Raw genomic sequence first — 12481 nt, 5'->3', positions numbered from 1 at the left:
TTCAAGTAATTTTCCACCCAGTTTTGTGCAACACTCACCTCATGGTTCCCATTCTGCAGATGAGGAAACTGAGGCTCAGAAAGTTACAAAGTGGCTCCCAAGTTCCTCTTTCTTTTATAGTGCAAGGTATTTAGGTGCTGCCAAAAAGGAATGGGCAAGATGCTGATTAAGGGGGCTATTGTCTTTGTGAAGTGTCCCTAAATTAAGGCAAGAGGGGCCGCAGAATCTTAACTGGCCCCTAGGGTCTCCCCTGGGCTTATGTGGGCCTGGGTGGGTCCCACTCAGGCTCAGTGAGACTGGAGAGAACACCAGGTGACCTGAGCACACAACCTGAGAGTCCTAAGCCCTAAGAACTGAGAATACGGCCCTCCTCCCACCACCCCTCACCCCTGCCCTGCAGCAGCAGTAGCAGCAGCGCAAAGGTGGGCAAAGGTGGGAGACAACGGGTGTTGTGCTAAAGAACGGAGAGGGGAAGGGCAGAGTGGTGAGGAGCAAGAGTAGGCACAAATAGCCTGTGATCTGAGCCTTGGGCATGACACCCAGTTGTCACGCACAGGTGTACTTTCCTGATGTGAAGATGTGGGAGCCAGGAGATCTGAGTTTTTATCCCAGCGTGCTGTGTAACCCTGGGAAAGCCCCAACCCTCTCTGAGTCTCTCCTCCTCAGATCACTCCAGACTCTCAGGACCTGTCGGGTCTCAACTGATACTCTCTCCCCTCCCCCCAGGTGACATCCACTTCCTCTTCCTTTTCTTACCTGCAGGGTCCAGCCCCTCCTCCTCAGCTCCAGCTGCTGCCTGACTCTCTGAACCTATGGCCTCCGGCCTCCTCTGCCCTCTGACTCAGGCAGCCCTGACCTTTGGGATCAGACAGGGTGGTTTTGCCCCATGAACTTGCTCTGACCCTTGGCATGTCCACCTGTCTCCCCCCTCCTCCACTGCACACACCTATCCCTAGTCCTTGAGCAGCCCAGGAACTGCTAGGGACCAGGTTTCTTTAGAGAAGGTAGCAGCACCGAGGGCCTTCACATCCAGAATTAGATGGCCCAAGGAGTCTGGGCAGATGGAAACAGCCTGTCCACCCCTCCAGCCCCTCTCTCTGCAGCATACCATTCCTGGTTGGGAACACTCCACCCCATCCCACCTCCCAGCCTTCACATGTTCAGGCCTCTCTTAGTGAGGGAGGTTTGCCAAAAAGGTTGAGGTACCCACTGAGGCCACTTACCAACGGCAGGCACCGTCATTCCTGGCACACTACAGTGATGGAGAAATCAACCCTTCCTCAGACACAGGTGGTACCCTAACAGGGACTGAGATACATTTGTCTGGAATTTGCCCTCAGGGGCCACACTGAGATGCGGGGACAGACTCAGGAGCCCTTCCCCAGCTCCCTAATGCAACTAGTACCGGCCAAGGGAGCCAGAACACCTACTGTGTGCCAGATATCTTAATACAACCTCTTCCAAGCCTTTACACCACCACCACTACGATATAATTCCACTTTTACTAAAATAAGGAAACTGAAGCCCAACAAGGTCAAGAGGCATGCACGAGGCCACGTAGTTAGAAAGTGGCAACGAATGAATGATATAACGGAGTGAATGAAGGCGTGTGCTGGGCGCGCTGAGCCACGGCTCAGGGATGCGGTGGGTACAGACGGTGCGCAGCACGCGCGGCCGTGTTCTTGTAGAGCTGGCCGCCGCAGGCCCTCCGCACCCCCGGGGCCCAGGGGATCGCGGGCTCCCAGAGGCGCGGCCCGGCTCAGCCTCCACCGCGCGGGCCGCCCCGCCCCCGCTCCGCCCCCAGCCCGCCCCGCCCGGGACCGCAGACGGCGCCCAGCGGCGGCGCGAACGGCCGCGAGGAGGGTGGCTCCGGGCTCGGTGCTCACCGCGACTTCCCGCTCAGGGCCCGGCCCGACAAGGACCCGCCGCCTCCGCAGGGCGGAGGATGCGGCCGCAGCCCCCGGCAGCAGCATCGAGAAGCCTGGCGCCCTGCAGGTAGGAGCTCGCCCGCTCGGGCGCGGAAAGTTGGGCCGAGTTTGCGGGCGGCGCGTGGAGAAGGGGCGGGTGGCGCTGCCCCAGGGCGCCCCTACCGGCCGGCCGGGGCATGGAGCGCGCCGGGCCTGGGCCGAGGTGCTACGGCTCTGGGCTGCGGCGAGCCCCGGGCGGGCGGGCTGCGGGGCGGGGGGCGCGCGGCTGCTCCGACTTTTCCCGGACTTCGAGGGCCCCGGGGCCTGGGAGCGCCCCGCAGCGCTAGCGAGGCTCTGGCGCCGGATCCGGCGAGGGACTGGCGAGAAGGAGATCGGGCTGAGCCCTCGGGCCTCCCGCGGGGCCCGGCTCACGTGGACTGCCTGGGCGGAGATGAGGGGGCGGCGGGGGGCTGGGCCTGGGGGGGCGGCGGCGGGCGCTGAGGCGCCGCGGTGCCCTGGACGCGCCCTACTGGGACGGGACGGCCCTGCGGTTTCCTTGCTACGGCTTGACTCACCCTCTGGCCGCAGCCCAGGCTGGCGGGATCGCCCCGAGGCGGTGGCTGCCCGGACACTGCGGCCAGGCCGCCCCCTGCTCGTCTTCCCTCCAGTCTTTGGGTGTCGGCTCTCGGGGCTGGGTGCGCGGGCCTTGCTGTGTGCACACGTGTGCTGGGCCCGAGCAAGGGGAGAACGCAGTTCTGGAGGGCCGTGTGTGCAAATGTGGGCCGTGCACGTACTTGCAGGCACGGGTTTGAATGCGTGGCTGCGGCCTATGGATCAGCCTGCTGGGGTGCACGTGCGCCCCAGCGCCAACGGACAGAGCATGGGGACACCCGGAAGCCCGCGGGGTCAGGCGCGGCGGCAGCCCCAAAGCCAGGTTGGCTGAGGGCCCCAGGCACCACCGATATGGGCGGGGCGGGTAGGAGAAAGGTGGTGGAGGCCTATCTTGCGACCCTTCCCCCTCCAATGGAGCCTAGGCTGCGCCAGGTTCTGTAGGGCCCAGAGCCTCAACTGGGGGAGGTGTGAGGACCCCGGGAGGGGCCCTGATTCAGCGCTCTAGGGGCCGGCCCCAGTCCAGCAGGATGGCTCTCTTCTTCCTGGTCTTTCTCAACTCCCAACGTCCACTGGCCTTAGGGAGAGTCGCTAGGAGATGGAAAAGCTGTTTGCTTCCCGTGGTGCTTAGGGCAGGGAGGGCACAGTGGTGGTGGGCTCTTTTCCGGGACCCTGCTCTGAGCCCTGGCCGACGTTGGTCCTCCCAGCCCTCAGGCAGCAAACAGCTTGGTGGCCCAAAGGGCAATGTGACCCTGCTCCCCGGGGTCCCCCCTTCCCCAAGCAATTGCTTGCCTCCTCCGTATGTGTGTGTGTGTGTGTGTGTGTGAGTGAGTGAGTGAAGGAGGCACCTACATTTTGGCTACTGGCTTGAGTGGGGAGGGGCCTCCCTCAAGGGAGTGTACACTGGGCTTTTTCTACTGACAGGAGGTAGTAAGGTCAGCCCCATACCCTTCCTAGTCCTCTGCTGACTCCCTAGAGCTCTGTCTCTCCCTCAAAGACTCCTGAGGGTCCCACGTGGCTTCACCTCTATTGACTGGGTCCCAGGGTGAGGGGGAGGCTGTCTCAGGAAGTCTCCAGGGCAAAGGGCTCGCAATGGGCAGAGCCCTGGGGAAGAAGACTCCTGGGGCTGGGGTGGGTGTGGAGCAGGCTCCAAGGGGCATGTGGGGGAGGTGAGACCAGAGCCAGCACTTAATTAATCCAGAGCTCCCCGTGGGGGGGAGGCTCTTACTTAGCACCCCCCAAACCACACAACTCCTTCTTGCAAGGTTGCTGTGCCCCAGGATGGGGCTTTGCGTCTGGGATGCAAATCTCTGTCATAGAGCATTGCTATCAATACCATTACCCTGATGTCCCGTCTGGTCTCTCCTAGGGAGCATCCCCTTCTCTAGGCTGGCCTAAGGTGTTGGATTCTGGCCAGGAGAGCCAACTTTTTCAGAGTCCCACCTGACTTCCATGGTGTGGTTAGGCAGGGATGGGAGTGGGCATTGGCCCTCCTACTACCCTTGGCTTTTCTTGTCCCCAAGATGTGTTGGTCTCCTTATGAGCCTGTGGTTGTCATTGGCCACCAGCCAGAACGGAGGAGGGGGCTGGAAGAAGGGGCTGGTCATGGCTTGCACCTGACCCATGGCCTAATCATAGCAAGAGGGAGTTGATTCATCCTTTCTAAGCCACCTGAGGATTTCGGGAACAGGGTGCGTGCTAGGGGAAGTAGAGGCAGGATGATGTGGCCGGAGAAGGCTGGCCTCAAGTGACACTTCATGGGTCATTGGGCACCTGCTGCCTTGAGGAAGCCCAAGCTTGACTTCTCTGGGCCTGGGTCCCAGTCCTTGCTTTCCCTTGCTTCAGGGCCTTAGTCTGCTCTGGCATTCAGTGTTTCTGTCAGGCAGTGGGGGTAGTAGCCCTAGCACTCTGGTCCTTGGGGACTCCCTCCCTGTACATTTGCATCCTCCCACCTCCCTACCTTCTTGTCCCTGGGGCCGTACCGCTGCCCTTGCATGCCTTGGAATAGCCAAGGGCAGCCCAGGGGCTGGGATGGAACACAGGCTGTCCTCCTGGACGCTTTGGGACCTTCCTGCTGGTGCCACAGCACCATCTACCGGACAGCCTCCGCTCTCCTGCGGGGGAGCAGGCCCCTGTGAAGCCATGCTGCGCACTGCTTCTCTTGGGGAATAGTGCTACCCTGTGGAACCGAGCCTGGTATCTGTGTGGCCCTGGGCCTAGGGACCTGGGTTCCAGGCTTGGCTCTGACATTTTTGGTAAGATTGGCCAGTCAGACAGACCTAAAGAGTGTCTTCGGAAACTTGAATGCATAGACAATGTCCAGTTTCACATCTTGGCTGTAGTGGGCATCTTGAGATCCCCGTTGAATCGGGAATAAGAGCTGTAGGGGGAGGTAGGAAGTCTTCCTCTTGTCCCATGTCCTTTATCAATGACTGGGATCAATAGGTCTCCTCGTCCGTGTATGGGGAACAGGGGTAGCCAAGCGAGTGCATCCTCAGACTGCCTGCAAAGTCGGAAACCGCAGGAAAGGGGTCTGGGGAGTCACGTGGGGAGAAGCTGAACAGAAGGGGCTCCTGGAGTGGGACTGGGGGGGATGAGTTGGAAACCTCTGTGTTGTCTGACTCATGCATTCATTCATTCATAGGCTTTATCGAGCATCTGCTAAGTGCCAGTTTCTGAGGTGCAGCGATGAGCCAGTGAGAGCAGCAGCCCTCACTTGCTTGCCTATAGCCTGTTCTAACAGCCCCTACCTTTCTCTCTCTCCCAGGTCAGCAGTCGAGTAGCTGGGGCCCCTGAGGGCTTGAAGCCTTCACGGTGATGGCGGAGAAGCGGCCCCTGGGGACCCTGGGGCCTGTGATATATGGCAAGCTGCCCCGCTTAGAGGCAGACTCCGGACCTGGGCACAGCCTGTCCTCTTCTGCTGGTAACCAGGACCCCTGCAGCTACAAGGGTGCCTACTTCTCCTGCCCTATGGGGAGTGCTCCCAAGGCAGGGTCTGAGCGGTTGCCATCTTGGACCCCATATCCACCCTTGTACCCCACCAGCATGGCAGGACCCCCTCTTCGGACAGACAGCCTGTTGACCAGTTGCCTGCTCTACCGCCCAGCAGCAGAAAGCTCTGAGAAGGTGCAGGACCCTGGCCCTGTTGAGCTCCTGCCCTTCAGTCCCCAATCTCATTCCTACCCAGGCCCACCGTTGGCAGCACCCAAACCTGTCTACCGCAGCCCTCTGTGTTACGGGCTCTCAGCTTGCCTGGGGGATGGGGCGGCGAAGAGGCCACTGGATGTTGACTGGACGATGGTGACCGGACCCCTCTTACCCCCGGCTGACCCGTCTTGTTCTCTGACCCCAACTCCTGGCAAGGGCCAGTCCCTAGATGGTACCTTCTTGCGTGGTGTGCCAGCTGGGGGATCTGGCAAGAACTCAGTGAGCTTCTCCCCTTGCCAGGCATTTCTGGAGAAGTATCAGACCATCCACGGCACAAGCTTCCTGGCCTCCAAATATGCAGGTCCTTACCCTGGGGACCCCAAGCAGGCATTGTCTGATGGACCTCCCAGTCCCTGGACCCAGCTGGCCCAGCCCCTGGGGCCAGCCTGCCAGGATACAGTGCCTACCCACTACCCGCTCCCTCACCCTCCACAGGCCCTGCCTTGCCCACCAGCCTGTCGCCACCCGGAGAAGCAGGGGAGCTACAGCTCAGTGCTTCCCCTACAGCCTCTGGGAGCCCACAAGGGGGCCGGGTACCCAGCTGGTGGGCTGAGTAGCCCCTACCTGAGGCAGCAGGCTGCCCAGGCACCCTATATGGCCCCAGTGGGCCTGGACACTTTTTCCTACCCCTCTGCCCCACTCCCGGCACCCTCACCAGGCCTCAAGCTGGACCCACCTCTTGCTCCCCGGTGCCCAATGGACTTTGCCCCTCAGACTCTGGGCTTTCCTTATGCCCGGGATGACCTCTCTCTCTATGGAGCATCCCCGGGGCTTGGAGGGACGCCGCCTTCCCAAAACAGTGTACAGGCTGTGCCTTCCAGTGTGCAGCCCAGTGCCTTCCAGCGAGCATGCCAGTCCCTGCCTGCCAGCCAGCCCTGCTCAGATTCCATGAGGCCTGCGGAGAAGCCAGTCCAGGAAGCAGAGGAGAAGGTGTGGCTGCCCAGCTGCAGGAAAGAGCAGCTCCAGCCGCAGCTCAATGAGCACCCTGGGGCACCCATTGTCATTGGGGATAGCCCAGTTCCACGCACCCCTCCGGCGCTCCCACCGTGTGCCCAGGAGCGCCAGTCTCTGCTGCAGAACAAGGGTACACTGCCCCCCGGCTCTCCGCCGATGCCGATTATTGACAATGTCTTCAGCTTGGCCCCCTACCGTGACTATCTGGATGTGCAGGCTCCCGAGGACTCGGCTGAGCCTGACCCAGCCCCAGCCCCCAGTGAGAGCCCTGCCAAAGACTGTGGGGGGACCCTGCCTGCCCAGGAGGCCCCTTCAAAGGCTCCCTGCTCACTTAGAGAGGAGGTGGCCCTGGACTTAAGTGTGAAGAAGCCCTCGGCAGAGGCTCCTGTCCAGGTTCCTAGTCCCGAGGTGCGTGCCAGGCCCACGGCAGCCCTGGATGTGCCAGGTGTGGGGAACACAGTCTCGGATCTGCCAGAGCTGGAAAAGATAGTCACGGAAGCGCCAGGGCTGCCCGGGGTGCCGGCAACCACCGAGGCCACCACCCCAAGGACCAACTTCCACAGCTCCGTGGCCTTCATGTTCCGAAAATTCAAGATCCTCCGGCCAGCACCCTTGCCGGCAGCCGTGGCCCCATCGGCACCCACCCCAGCCCCTGCACCCGCCCAAGCTGTACCCACCCCCACGACCGTGCCCCTTGGTCTCCAGATTCTCACGCAGCCCTTGCCCGTGGCATGCTTCAATGTGGCGCTGCCCAGTCCTCCCGCCGTGGCCACGGCCCCCACTCCCATGCCGGCTCCCTCGCCTGCCCAGGCCCCGGCCCCAGCCCCGACTCCAGCCTCTCCCCCAGCCCCAGAGGACTCTCCAGAGCAACACTTCACGGGCCTGCACGCATCCTTGTGCGACGCCATCTCGGGCTCAGTGGCACACTCTCCGCCCGAGAAGCTGCGGGAGTGGCTTGAGACGGCAGGGCCCTGGGGCCGGGCGGCGTGGCAGGACTGCCAGGCTGTGCAGGGGCTGCTGGGCAAGCTGCTTTCGCAGCTGCAGAGCTTCGTGTGCACGCAGCAGTGTCCCTTCCCCCACGTGGTGCGCGCCGGCGCCATCTTCGTGCCCATCCACCTGGTGAAGGAGCGCCTCTTCCCCCGGCTGCCACCCGCCTCCGTGGACCACGTGCTGCAGGAGCACCGCGTGGAGCTACGACCCACCACGCTGTCCGAGGAGCGCGCACTGCGCGAGCGGGCCCTGCACGGCTGCACCTCGCGCATGCTCAAGCTGCTGGCACTGCGCCAGCTGCCCGACATCTACCCCGACCTGCTGGGCCTGCAGTGGCGGGACTGTGTCCGCCGCCAGCTGGGTGAGCATGGGGCGGCCCCAGTAGCCACCGGAGCTGTGTGAACGAGTGACAGGTGTGTGGGCTGTGTGAGTGGTCACAGCCGGGCCAAGGGACTGCCTGGGACTCAGGGCAGGGGAGCCCAAGAACTGGTGCTGGGGAGGGGCCTGGCCATCCCCCGGGAGATCCTGTGGACCCCCACCCCCACTCCTACCCCCCCATCCCTCCTCACCCCGGCACCACTGGGGCCTTTCACGGCCTCTTCCCTAAGCCTCTGAGCAGGCCTGCTGCTCTGTCCCTGTGGAAACTTCTCTTAATTTTCCCCGATGCTGCAGCTTCCCAGCTTCCCTCCTCTGCCGGGCCTTCTCCCACCTCAGTGTAGACTTCTCCTTTGGGTTCTAGGGCTCTGATGAGGCCCTGTCCTCTTATCTGAGGTCTCTTCCTCCTGTGTCCGTGTCTCACCCAGCTTCCCTTCTTCTGAGCTTGAGCCCTGAATTACTAAATGCATGCTGGCCTTTTGCACTCAGTATCTCTCCGACCCTTAACTCCTCCCAGACCCACACTCCTAAGCTTTCCCCTAAACCCTTTGCCCCCCACCCCACCTTCTCCCCCTCAGTAAATGGTACCTGATTCCCAACAGCAGGCAGGGGTCCCCGTCTCCCTCCAAACACGGTTGCCTTTTGAATGTGCCGTGTTTCAGTTGTCCCAGTATTTATAGTCACGGAAGCGCCGCCGTAAGTTGGAGCGATGTTTCTGGTTTGCTTTTCCCCTACTAAATGACGTCTCGTGCATACTGTTCTCCAGCTTGCTCTTTTTCTGTCCTGGAGCATCATGAGCTCAGGCCGCTTAGCCCTGCTCTGGGCAGCTGCTGCGTGCTGTGTACACTCACTACTGCTGGGACTTTGGTGATGGTGCCAGGTGTGCCCATCGTGGCCTCTTGTGCATCAGGACACCTGGCACATGGAGGCCTGAGGCATGTGACCTGCTCTGTAGCCTTCCCTCGCTGCTCCGCCATCCTGCCACCAAGCCTCTGTCTGTGCTGTGTCTCCACGGGAATGGTTTCTTGTCCCCTCACCACCTGGCAGCCTTGCCCTGGGCCCTTACCTCATCCTGGCTCCATGTCAGGGTGGGGAAGGCGCCCAAGGCAGTGAGGCATACATGTGGAACTTGGGGTCTAGGTGACAAGCATTGCTGACTCCTGAGCACTTAAGTTGGAGCACTTGCCCAAATGGGTTCAGAGAGAACGTACGTGGGAGTGTTGTTGAACGGGGGGGGTGGGGTGGAGTGGAGTGAGGGGTATCATGCGTGGCTCAGAGGCTCCAGCCCAGTCTTCTCCCGGACAGTTGGGCTTTCAAGCCCAGAGAGGACAGGGCCGTATTTTCCGGGCTGCTTGCTGGGCACTCCACAGTGCCCTCCTGCCCTGCCCGAGCTTGGAAGAGTCTGGGGCCTAGTGCAGAACTGACGGGTACCCAGGTTCTTCCTGCTGCTGGCTGGATTTGGCACCAGTCACTCCCTCCCTGAGCTGTGAGTCTTCCCCCGATCCTGGGGGGGAGGTCCACCCTTCTGTAGGTGTCCTTCGTGTTCTCCCTGACAGCCTCACTTGCCACGAGGTGTGCTTTTGGTCAGAAGCCCCCTCCTGCCCCCTCTGCTGCTTCCTCCACTCCTGGGCCCTGGCGGTGGTCTGGTAGAAGGATGCCACTCTTAGGTGTAACAGAGCCCTCTCTCTCCATGCCCTAATTTCCCTGCCTGTACAGGCCAGTGGTTCCTGTCTTGTTGGCCCTTTTCCTTTGGTTCTTGGACCAGATGCTTTGCCTGAGCGGTACCGTCATCTGATAGAGCCCTGGCGTCACCTGGGGAGAAGCACACCTTTCGGCTTCCCGCACACATGGGGAAGTCATGATGGCCATGACCCTGCTGGGGCCCTCCAGGCCTGAGGCAGAGTGGAACCACTGGTCTAGGTGGCTTTGCAGGCCAGGAGGTAGGACCTGAGGGTGTTGGGGTCTGCGGCCTGACTGTGTGTTCGTTTTCCAGGTAACTTTGACACTGAGGCTGGATCTGTGCCCTCCTCAGAACCCACCATGGCCAGAGATGAGCCGGAGAGCCTAGCCCTGGCCTGGAAGTCACCTGTCCCCAAGGCCAGGAAGCCAGGGAGGAAGCCATCAACCCCTGGCCCGGAGAAAGCAGAGGCAACCGCTGGGGAAGGGTCCCACGGTACCTGCCCTACCCCTGCTGCCAGCACCAGACCCCCCGGCCCCACACTAAGGGCCCGCTTCCGCAGCCTGCTGGAAACCGCTTGGCTCAGTGGCCTAGCACTGCCCACTTGGGGCCACAAGGCCTCAGGGCCAGACCGGTCTGTGCCCCACCCACAGGTGCTGGGTGGCCAAAGCCATCACCTGTAGCCTTGGTGGCTGTTTGGACAGCTGCTGTGTGGGGGTCACTGTCTGGACCCCAACCTTTTGTAAGGCCAGCTGCCCAGGGCTAGGAGTGGACATGCCGTTGGAGCTTCTCCTGCTCTGCTGCCTCCCACCCCCACCCTGCAGTGGGCTGAGAGCCCCTGAACTTTTTACTTGAGGGCCTTTATAATTAGAAAGGACTACTTCTGTTTCTTCCTTAGAGAAAATGTGTGGGCTTTGGAGCTCAACAGACTTGGGCTTGAATCCTAGCTCCTGTGTTCTTGCTGTGTAACCAAGCAAGTCACTTCCTCCCTTGAGCCCTCAGTTCCCAGTTTGTAAGATAGGACAACGCAGCCTACCTCACAGGGTTGTTGTGGGGGTGATGCCTGACACACACCCATTAAGGTTTGCTCTCTGCTCCCTCCCCAGGACAGGGGCCTAGATCCCAGCCAGGGCCTGGAATAGGAGGCTAAGGCAAGTAGAACCTTCTAGAAAGTCTTTTTGTCTCATAGGACTTGGTTATTTAGGGTGGTACAGTGTACAGTGTGTATGACTTACACTTTCTAGAGTCGTTTCCCAGGAAAGCCTGGGGCTATGCCCTAATGTCTGGGGTTGGGCCCTGACCCCCCCAGCCTGGAAGCTCTCTGGGAGCCTGCCCTTCCCTCCTTCACTACAGGGGGTGCCCGGATACAGCCTGGGGCTGGCATCCTTGTTCTGGGCCTGCTGCTTTCACCTCTGGGAGGCCCCAGGCCTGTCCTGAATTGACACCAGTGACTTCCCTGAGCTGCCTTGTCCCCCCGGTGCATCTTCCTGAGAAAGTGGTATGTTTGCTAGAAGCCAAGCAGCTGCAGGGACTCAGGGACTAGACAAGACAGGCTGAATGACAGCTGGATCCTGGGAGGTCTCCGAAGATAACGGACTGGGGACACTGGCATTCCCCAAGCCAGAGCCCCATTAGTCACGCCTGCTATGAGTGACCTCCTTGCAGAGTACTAAACTGAGCCAGAGGCTGGCAAGCTGGGCCCTTGGCCTGGCTAAGGTTTGTAAGAAGGCTGTGGGCCCGGGAGGCAGGCCATTAAACATTAAAGCATTTGGGTTGTTTTTGGATCTGAGGCCTGGCTGTGTGTTTGGGCCGGGGGTGGGGGGTCTCAAGTTTAATAGGCCATCACCTAGTCCTTGGCAGTTCTCCCTGCTTCCAGCCCAGAAGGTGCCGAGGCTCCCTGGCACCATTGTGCTGGCTAGCTGTGGCCACGTGGGTCCTGGTCACACACCCGCTGGGCGGCCTCTCCCCTGCTCAGGGAAAGCCCCTCCTCCCGAGACCCTTGGGGGTCCTGGTGGTCTTTGGGTCTGTGGCGCACTGTCCCAGTGAGAAGTGCTGGTCACCACTCCCTAGCATGTGCTCCTCTCCAGCACCAAGGACATGCTCACTAAGGCATCCCTGGAACAGTGCTGTCACCCCGCCCCCATGCTGGCAACTCCATCCTGTGGAAGGACAGCTCCTCACACCTTAGCTGGTGTGGGGAGATGCTGGGTACACCCTCCAGAGACCCTGTCTCTGCTGGGCTCTCCCCGCAGAGGTTTGTTCTCGGGGCTTGCTGGGGTGGCTTCCTGGTTTCCCATCCCATCTAGACCGAGGGCCAGCCCACTAGGACGGGTTAGGCCTGCCGGGTCAACCCCAGTCTTCGTGAGCCTTCCCGGAGCCCAGCTACAGCATCCCTCCTGCGCCTGCTGACAGCTGGAGCCTGGCATTGCACGAGGCCGTTGACTTCCTAGAGGCCGCCAGGATGCCGAGCGGCCGCCGCCATTGCCCTGCTGCCTGTCCAGGCCCCTGAAGGGCACAGGCCAGGAGAGAGGCAACTCCCAACACGTGGTCACCACAGTGACAGAACCCGGGGAAGCAGGCTGTGGAAGCTCGACAGGGGCCTGACCTAGCTTGGCGACAAGGAAGTGCCCCTGGGTCCCAGAAGAGATGCTGCCGGAAGTGGGCCTCAGAGGCAGGGTGGAAGAAGGTAAAAGCGCTGGAGAAGTGCACCAGGAGTGCAGGGAGCGGGGAGCGGCTTGTGTGGAGGCCTGGGGGATATTTG

The 12481-nt window shown here is 61.3% G+C and overlaps 1 protein-coding gene across 2 annotated transcripts; it reads left to right on the top strand.

The window, feature by feature from the left end:
- The first annotated feature begins 1869 nt into the window (after window positions 1-1869).
- On the top strand, window positions 1870-11504 carry LOC308346438 (uncharacterized protein C15orf39 homolog). 2 transcript variants are annotated; one of them, XM_080809372.1, is made up of 3 exons: window positions 1870-1995; window positions 5284-8028; window positions 10036-11504. In XM_080809372.1, the coding sequence occupies exons 2-3, from the start codon at window positions 5334-5336 to the stop codon at window positions 10401-10403; spliced, it is 3063 nt and encodes a 1020-aa protein (XP_080665498.1). In that variant the 5' UTR covers window positions 1870-1995; window positions 5284-5333; the 3' UTR covers window positions 10404-11504. The 2 variants fall into 2 exon arrangements, with proteins under 2 accessions (XP_080665498.1, XP_080665499.1); XM_080809373.1 differs by having other exon boundaries at window positions 5284-8080.
- Window positions 11505-12481: the final 977 nt, after the last annotated feature.

Source organism: Martes martes, assembly GCF_963455335.1.
Source record: "Martes martes genome assembly, chromosome: 7".
NCBI classification, from domain to species: Eukaryota; Metazoa; Chordata; class Mammalia; order Carnivora; family Mustelidae; genus Martes; species Martes martes.
The sequence above is the reverse complement of the archived record's forward strand: the minus strand, read 5'-3'. Positions and strand labels throughout refer to the sequence as shown.